This window comes from Prenolepis imparis, unplaced genomic scaffold, assembly GCF_030444845.1.
Source record: "Prenolepis imparis isolate NDT839.2.m4 unplaced genomic scaffold, iyPreImpa1.0 SCAF_9, whole genome shotgun sequence".
NCBI classification, from domain to species: Eukaryota; Metazoa; Arthropoda; class Insecta; order Hymenoptera; family Formicidae; genus Prenolepis; species Prenolepis imparis.
In genome coordinates this window covers 15,039,459-15,055,427 of record NW_028141167.1, presented here as the reverse complement: position 1 = coordinate 15,055,427, position 15,969 = coordinate 15,039,459, and the positions used below count along the sequence as shown (strand labels likewise).

The window sequence follows — 15,969 nt, the reverse complement described above, 5'->3', positions numbered from 1 at the left end:
GTATTTAAAATTATTTATTATCAGAAATTTTAATCTGTTATTAAACTGTATATAATATGCAATTTGCAACTATAGCACAATTACATATTTTTTCTTAAAAACAACTATTTGTTTTCTTTATATCAATTGATTCCTCTCATTATTTTGTGCATAAAAATATTGAGGATCATCAGAAAATGAATATTTAATAGATATTTCCATAGTTTATGTAAGATTATGTCAAATTAAAGTATAAAATGTCTTATAAACTATTCACTTTTTGACCATCCTATATTTATAACTTTTAGGATATTGTGAAAAATTGATTTATATAAAAAAATATGGGCCCATATTCTGAGCTCACATTTATCGACACATTTAAAGAACCACATTTAGAAGCGCAGATAAATGTACTAGTAATATGACTAAATTCGGTCATATTCTCATCGCATATTTAAAGCGCCTCTAACTTAAAGGTACATTTATGATATTAGTCCCGCTAAAAAATTTTTTTATATGTAATCATATATAACAATATAAAAAATTATATAAAAATATATAAAATTCTATATAAGCTATGTATAATTATATATAATTTTATATTAATGTTGACTGACTCCTATATGTATATGGTATGTATAATTAGACATTGCTTATATATATAATTTTATATTGTTATACATATATGATTATACATGTATATGAAAAATTTTTTACCGGGACTCGCGGACCACGATCACGCATTGCATTTATTTCCCGAACTTTGATCGCATGATCATTTTCGTCAAATACATCCATGGTAGAAGTGTGATATGATTTGAAGTGTGCTGCGTTTAGTTAGTTTTATTCCGAAGATTCTTCGTCCTAATTAAGCCTTTGAAGTAAAAATAGTGTCAGTCGAAATGCACCCTTAATTACACTTTATATACTATTAAACCTTTAAAGGAAATTTCAGAATTTATCAAATTATTATTAATATTTTGTTATTTAAAAAATTTTTATTATTTACAAAAAATTGATCTAAAATAATTTGATTAATAAAATCAATTGTATTGTAGTGATAGAATTAATCAAACTTGCAAAGCAAGTAAATATACGTACATATAAATGTACGTATAAATGTACCCTCGAGCACATTTATTGGCACATTTATCGAAAAGACATAAATGCGCTATAAATGTGGTTCAGAATTCAGAATAGGATTTTTACTATAAAGTTGCGCATTTAGACTAAAAGTGAAGAGGCGCCTCTAAATGTGCTCAGAATATCGCCACATTTATCGTGTCACCTAAGGCACATTTAGAGGCGCATTTAGCGATAAATGTGAGCTCAGAATACGGGCCATGGTGATTTTATTTAAAAAATTCAAGATGACCTTGCCCTGACCTTGCCAACGCCATCCAAGGTCAAAGTGATAAGATCAGCAAATATATATTTTTAAACAATTTTTATCTGACAATGAAACATTTTTTTATAAAACTTATATTTTTTTAGATATTCCGAGGTTCCGACTTTTTTGGGACATCCTATATATATATATACAATATATTGCTATGTATATATTTTTCATTATTAAATTGTATAACTTGTTCCCATTTAGACGATAATGTATGAATTTCTTCCTCGAATTTTAATACAAAGAAAGTTTTTTACAAACTCATCTATTTCAGCATTATTATGAAAATTTTTCCATTTAATGAATTTTGGAGTGACCTGAACAGATAAACAGGAAATTCGATGGGGTAAGGTCCAGAGAATGAGGAGGATGAGATAGAACTGACCACGAAAGCTCCAGAATTATTTCCTGGGTATATTTTAGCCGTATGTGGTCTAGCGTTGTCGTGTAGCAAAATTACAGTTTTGCGATTGATGAAGGTTGATCGCTTTTTTTACCATTTTTTTCTTGTATTCACTGTAGTTGACGTACGCGTTTATATCTGCTGTGATTGTTTCGTTTTGATTTAAAAAATAGTTTCTCACAAGTAACACTACTCAAGTGCCATTCGCCGATATTCTTGAAACTTTGCACACACGTAGTACATCGAAAAACATTAAACACGTGTTTTTTTATTTTGGCTAACAAGGCGTTTTAAGGTCGGGTATAGTACCACTATCTTGCCTTCACTGGTCGGGTATAGTACCATTATCTTGCCTTCACTGGCTGGGTAGACTTTCCCATTGCCTTCAGTTTCCGCCATTTGGATGCGTCATATTGAATTTTTCATCCGCCACCTCTAGATTGATATAACTGTTGCCAAAATCGTAATCATGTATCTAATAAACTTCGCAAGTGGCGTTAAATAAAGTTTTTGAAACTTCTGCGATTTTGTCCACCATTTTGTATTTGCCATTCTGAATCTCGTTAAACTAATGTCAAAATCGTCATTAGCGATCTCAAAAACACGCAGACAATGGGAAGGTCTACCCAGCCAGTGAAGGCAAGATAGTGGTACTATACCCGACCTTAAAACGCCTTGTTAGCCAAAATAAAAAAACACGTGTTTAATGTTTTTCGATGTACTACGTGTGTGCAAAGTTTCAAGAATATCGGCGAATGGCACTTGAGTAGTGTTACTTGTCAGAAGAAGTGATTCAGCAATTATCTATAGCGAAACTTATTTATGATTCAACCCAATATATTAATCTTATAAAGCTTTCTTCATTTTCTTCCTATTGATAGATGTTATTGCAAATTTGCTTATACTGAAAATAAGAGAGGTACTCGAAAAGGAAAAAACCAAAAGAAAAAAGAAAGAGAAGAAAAATAGATAAATGTAGGTACTTACAGCAACATATTTTTGTTTTGCGTAGAGACACATTCCGATATTATTCCAAAGGGCCGAGGACTCCGGAATAATTTGTGCTGCTATTTTATACTTGGACAAAGCCACATCGTATTCTCGATGATTCTGGAAAATACGATATGCTGTTCAGTAGAGCGCGAAGAAGAAGCAAATTTCGCGCGCGATGAGAAACGCGCGAGGAAACGTAATTAAATCTCCATTTAATAAATGTGATATACGCTTTCCAGAGAGAGGAGAGTCACTTGCATTAGCAAAGTAATATAATAATACTCCGTAACAATCGCGTTTTAATGAAATAAAACTTTCATTTAAGAATGAAAAAATGGAGAGATTTTGGGGGAATTAAAAGTTTTAATTTGACGAAAACAATTGAAACAGGTAGGTATAAATGCGAATCGATTGATCCAAACTTGCTTGCAGATAAAAAAAGAACGATGAAAGAAAATATAAAGAAAATATTGTTTCTTTTTTTTAAATAAATTTATGCACCTGCATTATGTAAGCCATGGGCAAAATCGCCTTAACGCAATTAGGCGAATAGGTTAATGCTGCTCCAAATTGCTGAAACGCTCGTTGCGTATCTCCAATTTTAAGATACAGGAGACCCAGTTCCGTCGCTGCATCGATACTCTCGGGATTTGCGCTGAGCACACAGTAAGGAAAGCAAGAGATTATTATACCGAGATTAATATATCGAGTCAACATAGGTGTTAAAAGAAATGTACTTGTACGCTAGAGAGAATAAGAAACACATATTAAGAAAAAGAATATAATACATATATGTAGCTGCTAGAGTTGCAAATTACATATACTTTTTCTTAAAAACTATGTGTGTTTTTTTAAATCAATTTTGATTCCTCTCATTATTTTGCGCATAAAAGAATTGAGGTAAAAAAGACGAAAAATACATATTTTACGAGATATATTTTACAGTTCATGTAAAATTATTTTAAATTAAAATACAAAATATATTTCGTAAATTATTCACTTTTCGATCATCCTATAAAATCCTATCCATACAAATTTTTATGTCAAATATAATTATATTATAATATATTGCGAGAAGTCGAGTTATATGAAAAAATTAGGATGGTTCCATTTAAAAAGATTAGATTGATCTTCAAATGACTTTAGTTAAAATTCAAGATTATATATCAACTTTTTTTCCCCTTTATCTTTCACAACTTTTTGTATGAAATATTCTCTCGTTACAAACCATATAGTTTTAACAATATTCGACTATATTAAGGTTAACATTATCTGAAAAGTCAGATCAAATATCATAAATGTGTATTGTTCATTCCCTATAAAATGCATTTTTTTTAAATTTTAATATCTTACTTTTTTAGTTATATTATAAAAGATTAAACCTGGGAACTATTTCTCATATGAGATGCTTCTGAGGAAATAAAATTTTTAGAAAAAAATACAACTTTTGTCTGAAACTCTTTTTCGAAAATGCAATTTTGTTTCGAAGAATTCAAGGTGGGCAATTAAAATGAGACACCCTTTATATAAATATACATTTTGGAATCTAAATTACAAATTATGAGTATAAATTATATGACTTTATCATCATAGGCGAAATATTTTCTATCTCACAATCAGCAAAACTTGATCTGTATTTAAATCCTTTCTAACATGACTAAAAAGTAAAATATAAAAAAATGTATTTTATAGGGGATGAACAGTACATCCATGACATCTAATCAGAATTTTCAGATAACATTAACCTTTTGCACAAAAAAATTTCAAATATCGCAAAAAAGCCATTTTTGCATATTAAAGCTCAATTATTTCGAAAATCTGACGTGCTGATAAAAATTGGCTTGCAACACCGCATTTTTAGTATCCAAAAATCTTGAAGAAACACCTTGTTTGGTTTAAAATAATGAAAAAAATATTGTTTTGTAAACTAGTGTAATTTATTTTTGAGAAAAATATAAAAAAATGTATTTTATAGGGGATGAACAGTACATCCATGACATCTAATCAGAATTTTCAGATAACATTAACCTTTTGCACAAAAAAATTTCAAATATCGCAAAAAAGCCATTTTTGCATATTAAAGCTCAATTATTTCGAAAATCTGACGTGCTGATAAAAATTGGCTTGCGACACCGCATTTTTAGTATCCAAAAATCTTGAAGAAACACCTTGTTTGGTTTAAAATAATGAAAAAAATATTGTTTTGTAAACTAGTGTAATTTATTTTTGAGAAAAATTAATTAAAAAAGATTTGATCAATCTGTGCGAGTGTTACACAGTTACTAAACACGCGAAGAAAAGCGACAGTTTCCAATGTTTCGCGGTTACTAGAACGTACGACAAAACGGGGGATTAATAATCAAGTTTAATTATGTATTACGCTTAACAACCGTGTAATAACAATGGAATGGAAATCTCTTCTCACCTATCATGTGCAGATAGAGAGCAAATGGAATAGGAAAGTTCTCTATCGTTTTGTAATCTTATTCTATTCGCGAGGATTAGCCGATCTTTTTAACTAATTTCTCATTAATTATTGCGAAGATTACAAAACGATAGAGAACTTTTCTATTCCATTTGCTCTTTATCTGCACATGATAGGTGAGGCGATTATATTGCTGGACATAGAGTGTCTCAGGATTTAATCAAATTTGTCGATTAAATCCTGGTATAAATTAAGAAAAAAGAAGAATGATAGAAACGATCGAAAATAACTATAATAAATAATAATAAATAATAATAATAAATACTGTTGACTCAAATAAAATCTATATGCTACATCAAAACAGCATTTCTAATATAGGTTGTGATGATGTTACTTACTTCAAAGCTGCCGTATAAGCATTTCTAGCTTCTGGAATCATATCGTCCAGGAGATAAAGTCTCGCAAGAGCAAGATTGGGCAACTCATTTTTCGTTAACTCGGTTGATCTCTTGAAATGTTTCTTGCTCTCTTGTAATTGATTCAATTTTACGTAAGCCTCACCTAAACAATAGGTAAATGTTCGACAAAAACAGCATTATATCGCTATATGTATTTTTTATATATACTAAAAATTATATTTTAACTCTTTTTTTATTTTTAAAACTTATATTTTTAATATTTTTAATTTTAATTTTATATTTTAGTTATATATATTTTTGTACAGTAATAACTAATACATATATGTACTGTGTGTGTGTGTGTGTGTGTGTGTGTGTGTGTGTGTGTGTGTGTGTGTGTGTGTGTGTGTGTGTGTGTGTGTGTGTGTGTGTGTGTGTGTGTGTGTGTGTGTGTGTGTGTGTGTGTGTGTGTGTGTGTGTGTGTGTGTGTGTGTGTGTGTGTGTGTGTGTGTGTGTGTGTGTGTGTGTGTGTGTGTGTGTGTGTGTGTGTGTGTGTGTGTGTGTGTGTGGATGTGTAAAGAATTGTATAAGGAAGTGCAATGTATACAAAATTATTTGCAAATTATCAAGCTAAAAGAAACTTAAATGCACTATATTGTTAATAAAGTAGCATCTCTCCTAACTTCCTGATTTTCTAAAGTGCATTTCTCCATAAGTTTGCAATACTTGATTAAACGCGAAGTGTATCGTGCCGTAAAGTGAGTTACGACTGAAACTTGCCAAGACCGTAATATATTTCCCAATCCGGTGCAGCGGATAGCTTCTCAGCTTCCGTGTACGCATCTATCGCGCGTCTATGACTTCCGATTATTAATCTAAAATGCAATGTTGTTATTATTATTATTCATATCGTGTATCGAAATATGGAGATCCTTGATGATAAAATCTTTCTTCAATTTACTTACAACGATTTTGCTATCTGTTTAATATTATCGATGTTTGTCGAATTCACATTGTATGCGGTTTGGAAGCAATCCAACGAATCTTGAATTTTGCCTTCCTTTCTGAGAATTAAACCCTACGAAAAAAACGACTTAGGTACGTGATCTTATATTACATATGAAAAAGAGAGAGAATAAAATTCAATAATTTACATTAAGGCCGACCTCACAGATTTTAATGACCTTCATTATATAAAATAAATAACATTTATTTGATCCCCTTGGAGTTACAAAGACGTTTTCTTGCAAGGAGTGTTCCCGAACCTTTTACATTTTACTTTACAATATCACTTTAACTTCTTATAACCTGGCAATAAGCGACGTTATAACTATATCTCCCTCTTCTTCCTTCTCCTCCTCATCCTCCTTTCTTCATCTCCTTAACCGCCTTCTCCTCCTTTCGCAAATCCTTTTCTAAAAACCTCTTATGAGTCATATGGGGTGTTTAGAATCGAACCTGGAACCTTTCGCCTAGCAATCCGCGACTTTTCACGCGAGGTCACATGTCAACCCTGACCTTGATATACACCGTCTGTCCGGAAAGAAAGGAGACTGATGCTTTAAAAAATAGAAAATATTAATTTCAAGAAATTTTAATGATTAATATGTTCTACATAATCCCCTCCCACCTCAATACAAAATTTAGATCTTTCATATAACCATAATGAGGAGATCCAATGAGGAGAAGATTGCGAATTGTTTCGACGTTCGCGTCATTCAAACTTGTGGCTGGGCGCCCCGGTCTCTCGTCGTCTCCGAGCGACTCTCGGCCTTCACGAAATCGTTTATACCATTTAAATACCTTTGCACGAAAGCACGAGTCACCGTAAACACTTTTCATAATTTTAAATGTTTGCGTAGGCGTTTTGCCAAGTTTCGCGTGAAATTTAATTATTGCTCGCTGTTCCATTTTGACACGATAAAAAAAGTGATAAATTTTATCTGCACAGTAACCAATTTGAAATTGGCTACTAGCCGCCAAAAAAAATAAGTGTACTTCTGAGAGATGATATTACAAGATTCCATAGTAGTTAAACAGATGGCATCATTTGTACAACGTAGAAAAAATCAGTCTCCTTTTTTTCCAGACAGACGGTGTATTATATTCAAGGACATATCAAGGACACGGCCCTGAGCAACTTTCAAAAGATTTTAACTGTCGCTTGCAGTTTATTACAAAAGTTATAAACAAAATGAAAAAGAACAAAACCTAATTTACTGATATTAATATTAATTGTAAGAAGTATATACATACAGAAACATAATATATGGTATATACATATATGATATATGTGTATATGTATATGATGTTTATATATATATGATATATGTGTATATATTATAAAATTAAAGCCTATTTCTGATTTTAAATTAAAATTAAGTTTAAATTAAATTAGAATTTATTTGGAACAAGAGGTGCAGATGGTAGTCACATTTTTATTTTATAATGCATACACTCACTGAACACGCATATAATTAACTCACTGAAGAATTATCACAATCCAAACAAAAGTACAAGACTGCACTGCAAATAACTTACGAGAAAGTGTAAATATATAGTACGTACAGTGCAAATACTGTGCATACTGAACGCAGTATTATATTCTATATGTATTTAACACACATGTTTCACCAAATATATTCCTTCTTAAATGTACATATATAGTGTCAGAAAATTACGTTCTATATTCATTAAATTTATTTTGTCTATATAACTTTTTATATTACGAGCGACGGCTAACATTTTTTGAAAGTTATTCAAAATCATATATTCTTGATAATATATCAAGGCTATTGAAATCTGTGATCGGCTCTAATATAAATAATTACCGAAAATTCATAATTGTTCTAAAAAAAGCGATTTATTTGAATTTTACGAAATAAAAATTCAATCTTTCCTTCCCTTTCCTTGATATAATCGTCGAACAATTCGGTGAAAGCTTTTGTGATTTATAGTTTATACCATGTAATATCAATAACAGCAAATGTGGCATAGACATAGAGGGTGATTCAGAACGAGTGTAACAAATTTTGATAGATTGTTTGGGAGTAAATGTCATTCTGAATAAAAAATGAACATATACATATAGATCCTATTTTCAATACTTATAGGTAGTTAAGTACAGAAGTTTTGAAATGTTAAATCAATGCTTGCAAGAGAAGTAACCTTCGAGAAATCAAAACAAAACAGGAGAATGTGCGAACATAATTTATTTACAATTCAATTTTATAATAAATGCTCAAAATGTGCTCTCTATGTGAGCTTGATTGCTCCTATTGCACTGAGAAATCGAAGAATCTCTTCCTCTGAATCACCCTATATGTAACACGATTATTCTAATTTTCTCTGTATATCTGTATCGATTATCGTCGATATATCGATTTTACCTTCAAATAACTGGCGTATTCGTGACCGTCCGATTTCATTAGTTCTTGTTCGATGAGTAGCTTGCAAGCGCTGTATTCGTGTCTCGTGTAATATCGATGTAATAACCAATTGCGACTCTCTATAGCCGCTATATCCGGAGCTGGGTGTTTACCGAGACGACAAAACGGTAAGAAAGATAATAATGATTTTTTATATATCTCACAACACACAATTATTATTCTAAAAATCGATCGGGAGATATTCGAGCTTTTGAGCGATGTGAAAAATTAAATACCTATATATAATACATAAATACCTTCAACTTCAATACTAACAACGTTTACGATACCTCTTTTGCCTCTGTCGTTTCTCGTCCGTTGTACAACTGTATTCTCCTGTAAACGACCATTGCTGAGAACATTATTCGCCATTATTATTTCCTTATAATAATTTAACTTTAATAATTAATATAACGATAGTTTCTGTTTTTGTTCGATGCACTTTTCTTGCTTGCTCTTTAACTTCTCAATGTTTTTCGAAGAAAAGAGTATTGTTGTCGCGTTTCTATCGTCATGGTAACCCTTAGAGCATATAGATATGGAGGGAGAATACTGATCTGAAAGTGTCCACACATCTGTGCGAGAGAGAAAGGTATAAGTTCCTATTCGTCTTCTGTGCGCAAATGTTGTTTCCAAGCAACTGTTATTGCTATGCAGTTGTTACCTATTTTTTAAAAGAAATTTGGAGCTGTCATTCATGTCTGCCAATTTAGCGCACGCATAGGCTGTGTTCCGATTCTCCACCTGACGGGTTATAGTGGGGTGAATGGGTGATGGGCGGAGTCTAACAAAAAGTGTCCAAATATGTTTTTAAATTGTCTTTATACGTCATCACCACCCAAATCACCCGGCTCCGTGAGCCGGGTGATTTTTTCACTCTCCCGGGTGGATAAAGTGATAATTTGAACGTTTCAGTTGAGAGTACGGCAGGAGTATTTGAGGGGAATCGGAACGCTCTCTAGGTGTTCAGGTGCACCCGGGTGAGGAATCGGAACACAGCCCTATAGAGAACGAATAGGAATTACTATACCTTTCTCTCTCGCACAATCTTGGGGACACTTTTGTTTCCCGGAAAGTATATACTATTCTCCCTTCACGTCTATATATGCTCTAAGTGGTAACCTGGATAAGTTTCAAGAATATTAGTCCCGTTCACATCGCATGTAAGATCGAATAATGTCACTGACAAGTGCTTTTCCATTTAAATTTAAATGATACAATCATCAACATAACTTGATCTCTACGGTTATTTCGATTCAACTCCTTAATCATTGATTAATTTGTAGAATCGACAATAAACGACAATAAAATCAACAATAAATTTTTTTATGATATTAATATTTAATAATATTAATTTAAATAAAATAACTATTCAAATTAATATTAAAAAATATAAATTAATATAATATTATTAATTTAATAAAATTATTATTTTTTAAAATTAATATTATTAATACAAATTAATAATATTAATTTTAATAATATTTAATTTTATATATTTTATATATATTATATATATTATATATATTATATATATTTTAAATATGTATTTTAATTACAATATATATTAATTTAATAATTATTAATAATTATTAATATATATTAATTTAAAAATATTATTAAATTCAATAATATTAATTTTAATGCTTTCTCTTCGTCACATCATAGTCTAATAAAAAGAGTAAGTAATACATAAAGAAGACAGAAAGGTAAAAAGTCCACGACATATAAAAAAAACGCAAAAGCAGTAAACAAATTGATCGTATATCCCAGGTAGCAACAAGAATCATTTTGACGTCATTTTGACTACTTTTGCTACCTGAGATATTTGACTTGCTTATTATTTATGTTTCACAATCGATCCATTAGAATACTTGACTGTGATTGGCTAAGGTTTTACTGTTTATGTTTTTTGTGTCCCATGGGTTTTAAAGGCGGGAGCACAGACTTTTGCATAACGCATAAAGGGAATCAACCACTAGTAATTTTCAATGCTGTCAACTTAATTTCTCTTATTGGCGCAATAGTTAATATTTTCGAACACGTTTAATAGATTATAATTTATTCATTTTGTTTGCGTTTTCTCTCTACTCTTCGCTTTCTGCTTCTTCGTTCTTTCTCTTTTTCTCTCTCTCTTTAACGAATATGTGTATATTTATCTTGTTTCAAGTGCAGAAAATTCTAGGGAATTTTTTGAATAAAACGAATGACCCTATGCGTTTGTCGCGCATGCGTAATAAAACCGACTCACATCAATTTGGGTGATTATCAACACCTGCTCCTTTAGATTTACAACGCCAAATGTATTACGGTACGATTTGAATATATAATCTGGATAAGCGGATGAGCAATAGCAATGTACGATCGAGACGTTAAATATTGAAATAAATTAGTTAATATAAAGGGTTGGATTCCGTAAAGCGCATATGCGTGCATTTATGTATCTATATAGTATTCTACGTTACGTATACATATACTACAGATAATGCGCGCATATGCGCTTTACACAATCCAGCTAAAGTTTTGTGCGTGAAATCTGTTGAAAATCAGCGATAAAAATAAGACAGAAGGATAGGCAAAAGACACTATTGCGATACTTACGATAGAATGTTGTTAAATGCGATAACAATATAATGACGCATCTTATATATATTCTTATCACACTAATACACACTAGCGCTGCAAAATGCATATATGCGACACACGTTAGACAATAAAGAAAATATTAGGCATAGGAGAATGATCTAATATATTAAATTTATATTTAAAATTATAAAATTTATAATTAAATATTATTAGGAATCAGAATTCTTTTTAGAAATTATTTTATTTTAAAACAAGAAAACGAAAAATATATAAACTAACACACACAATGCAATGAGAATAATTATAGAAATAAAGGAATAAACAATAAGAATTTTAAAGGCTCTTCAATATTAAATATATATTGAGAAATAAATTGGCTATAAGAGCCGCACGCGGATGTCGATGCGTCAATTCCAACTGAGATTATTCCGAAACAGTCTTGGCAGTGTACCAAAAGCAAAATTCGTGCCCCGTGTACAAGTATTTAATTTCAACGAAAAATTAATTTTTGTTGGAATCGACATCCGCGTACGGCTCTTATAGCCAATTTATTTCTCAATATATATATTTAAAGGAATAAAATTAATGGAATATATAAAATATTAATTATAAATATAATTCATACATCGAGTTTCATGGCGACCACCTGAGTATACAAAATCTAAATAATATTATGTTAAAAATGTGAATATTTTAATATAGGGGAAAGTGGGGCAAAACCGGGTATATATACTTTTTTGGATTTGTCTTCCTACAAAAAATCAGAAGACAAAAAAATCTACTGACCATTCGTAGTGTTAAGTGAACCTTAAACTACGAGAAAATAAGGCTAGTTACTGAAAAAAAAATATTTGCTTACCAAAGACAACAAGATTTTTCGAAGTAGTCAAAATACCCGGTTTTGCCCCACCGGTAGGGTAAAATCGGGTACTCATTTAAAAGCGTGTAAATTACCGTGCAATTACGAAATCTTGATTTATTTAAATCATAATACAATTCAAATCGTGAGACAATATATGGTATATGGAAAGAATTTTAAAAATATGTTTGATTAATTTTACCATACTTTTAGTGAAACTATACTTTTAGTAAAATTAATCAAACATATTTTATATTTTATTGTGATAGATATTATTATTTTTTATTGTGATAAAATATTAATCAGAAAAAATCTCATAAAATTCTTTTTATACCATATTGTCCCATGATTACCATGATTTTTAGGGTAAATTCTAAAGCTAGCGCCAGACTATGCGCGTATTCGCAATTCGTGATTCGTAATTCGTGATTTGTATAAGCTAGCGCCAGACTATGAGCAATTCGTAATTTGGAATTCGTGATTTATGATTTGTAGAGATTCGTTGGATATTCGGGAAAATTCGTTATTCGTCAGTGTAAACCTTCCACACTATTCGCGATTCGCAGTATATTCGTATAACGCGACACGTATAGATCGATTCGTAATGATTCACGTCTTTTGAGTTTCGTCAAAAAACCGCTCGGCTAGCGAATCAGTGCGAATGGCGAATCACGCATGACGAATCGACGAATTTTCCCTCCACACTATTCACGAACGTTATACAAATCACGAATTACAAATCACGAATTGCGAATACGCGCATAGTCTGGCGCTAGAAAAATTCCGTCTTAGATATTTTACAGTTATTTATATGATTCCATCTATTCGAAATACTATTTATGGCCATGTCAATCGGGATATTAGTAAATAAAGAGACCAAATACATCAAAATGTAATATTGTTTACAAAATCAACTGTAAAAATTGCAATGCATCTTATGTAGGACAAACAGGGAGACAATTACATACGAGAATATCAGAACACAAGAATCATATAAAACGGAATAGTTGCTCTCACTCGGTTATTACGGAACATAGATTGAATTTTGACCATGATTAATTCGAGTGGGACAGTGTCGAAGTTTTGGACGTGGAATCTTGTTATAACAAAAGACTCATTTCGGAAATGACTTACATAAAGAGACAAAAAAATGGGATAAATCTGCAGACGGACACGGAAATGTTGAGTAAAGATTTTTTGAATATCATTGGTAAACTTCCGAAAATTTGAAACTCTGGATTTATTTATATTGATTGGTGTTTGACCTTTTCGAGTTATATATATATACAGTCTTCAGTTATTTAATACTATAGTATCATGTTAAAAATAAAAGAGCTCAGTTGTATAATGAGTGACGAGATATAGCTTACGTAGGAATTTTCCAACGGGTTCAGAGTAAGTAGCGGTTTGGTTAATGTGAATTTTTAATTTTGTGTTAATTTGATGAGTTAAACATTCTTGACCGATCAGAATAATGTCATAATGAATGTCATCACGGCGTCCATGATTCATTGCTCTATGGCCCACCAACCTTGGAATGGTGAATTTGAGACGGATTGATGATGAATATGAAGAACGGAAATCTGCTGCTTTGTCTGGACCAAATGATTTTAACCTGATTATAGGATGACTGCGATAATCAATTGCTTATGTTGTGTCTTGTAATATCCTTCACCTACAAATTCTATTAATCTCGGTATTAAGGTTTTTTTTTTTTGCGCTGAAGATGGCCCTAAGAAGGATTCGAAACGTCCGCGAATATTTTATTAAGATAATTTGGATCTAAATAAACGGTGTGCGTTTGAATGCTTATATAATACATTTAATTTTTTAAAAAATTGCGCCTTATTAACAGCGCCTAGGCTCTTATTGCCATTTATTCAGTTTAATATATAATATACTTTCCGGGAAACAAAAGTGTCCCCAAGATTGTGCGAGAGAGAAAGGTATAGTAATTCCTATTCGTTCTCTATACGCGTGCGCTAAATTGGCAGACATGAATGACAGCTTTAAATTTCTTTTAAAATAGGTAACAACTGCATAGCAATAACAGTTGCTTGGAAACAACATTTGCGCACAGAAGACGAATAGGAACTTATACTTCTCTCGCACAGATGTTGTGGACACCTTCAGATCAGTATTCTCCCTCCATATCTATATGCTCTAAGGTCTAAGGGTTCATCTCAATCAGAGAATAATAATGGCGTCAATTTACAACTAATAACACGAATTGGTCACAAACGACAATATTTATCACGAAGAAATAATAGAGGTATCCGGTATATGACCCGTCTACCCGATTTTATTACTCTACTTTCCCCTATATATAGTAGAGAATACAAATATTAATTAATATATAACAAAACAGTAGAGAATGCGAGCATGAATAATATAAATAAAGAAAATTATTTATTATAAAATTATTTATTATATAACTTATTATTATTTATAAATAATTTAATTTTTACAAAATTATTTTACAAAAAAAAAGCAAACATTTCTCAAGAAAAAATTAAAAAATAAATTATTTAATTTTTAACGTCTAAAAAGTATTTCCTATTTTTTGTAAATACTAATATCTTATACAAAATTTAAAAAAAAATTTTTAATAAATACTTTAGCATCATTAATAAACACTGTTCTGAGGTTAAACGTTTTTTTTATATAAAGTGTTTTTAATTAAAAATAAAAAAATTTTTTCTATAAGATTATTATATTATTATATATTCTGATGTGTCATTCTGGTATAGCAAAAAAAAAAGAGATCTGTATCATTTTTAAGTTCTTTTACAAAGTTTGTAAATTGATAAGACAAATACCAGCGTCTATTTCTCCAAAGTTTGTGTTTTTTCTCTTTAATATAAATAAAATTCTGATGATTATACAATATATAATATATAATTAAAAAACTAAACATGATAATAAAAACGTTGCTCTTGGATTAGAGATTTCCTTATACTATACTTTTGGTTAGCAATGTCTTATTAAATTCATATTGTTTAAATTTTTATAAGCTAATAAAATATAAAAATATTTTTAGTTATTATATTTATATTTTATACAATTTTATTCTTTTTTTATTTGTGCGTTATTATGATTAATCTGTATTTCCTAAAAGAAAAATCTATTTCTAATATTTAATATTTATTCCTATTTCTAATATTTTCTCTATTGTGCGCAAGGCCTTACAATTAATTTATAGAGTTTACAGGGTGTTCCATATTTTAAATAATGATCTTAAATATTTTTTAAACGGAAACATTTTAGAGAAAAATGTTTTAATTTTAAACAAACGTTGTAGGGTTCAAAGGGGGCCAATAGATGGATCTTATTAGATTTTGGATCAGGAATTTGTTTTGGGCCCAGTAAAACCCAAAATAATTTTTTAAAATTAAAACCTCTATTTTTTAGTGTAGATTTGGATTATATACCTCAAAATAAAACAATTTTGTTCTTGGTAAATTTTTTGCTAAACCTTCTCCAACCAGGTCCAGAACATTGT

The 15,969-nt window shown here is 30.6% G+C and overlaps 1 protein-coding gene across 4 annotated transcripts in view; it reads right to left on the bottom strand.

Annotated features, from left to right (window-relative positions):
* Bbs4 (Bardet-Biedl syndrome 4) overlaps positions 1-9,530 on the bottom strand; it is a 12,165-nt gene extending 2,635 nt beyond the window's left edge. The window contains exons 1-7 of one of the 4 annotated variants that reach the window (XM_083046008.1): positions 9,280-9,530; positions 8,984-9,123; positions 6,563-6,672; positions 6,375-6,469; positions 5,595-5,757; positions 3,273-3,426; positions 2,766-2,888 (exon numbers count right to left, since the gene is read on the bottom strand). In XM_083046008.1, the coding sequence (XP_082902134.1) occupies positions 2,766-2,888; positions 3,273-3,426; positions 5,595-5,757; positions 6,375-6,469; positions 6,563-6,672; positions 8,984-9,123; positions 9,280-9,394 (900 nt within the window). In that variant the 5' untranslated portion in view covers positions 9,395-9,530. Of the gene's footprint in view, positions 1-2,765; positions 2,889-3,272; positions 3,427-5,594; positions 5,758-6,374; positions 6,470-6,559; positions 6,673-8,983; positions 9,124-9,279 lie in introns of all 4 variants that reach the window. The other 3 variants (XM_083046007.1, XM_083046009.1, XM_083046010.1) reach the window with 3 other exon arrangements.
* Positions 9,531-15,969: the final 6,439 nt, after the last annotated feature.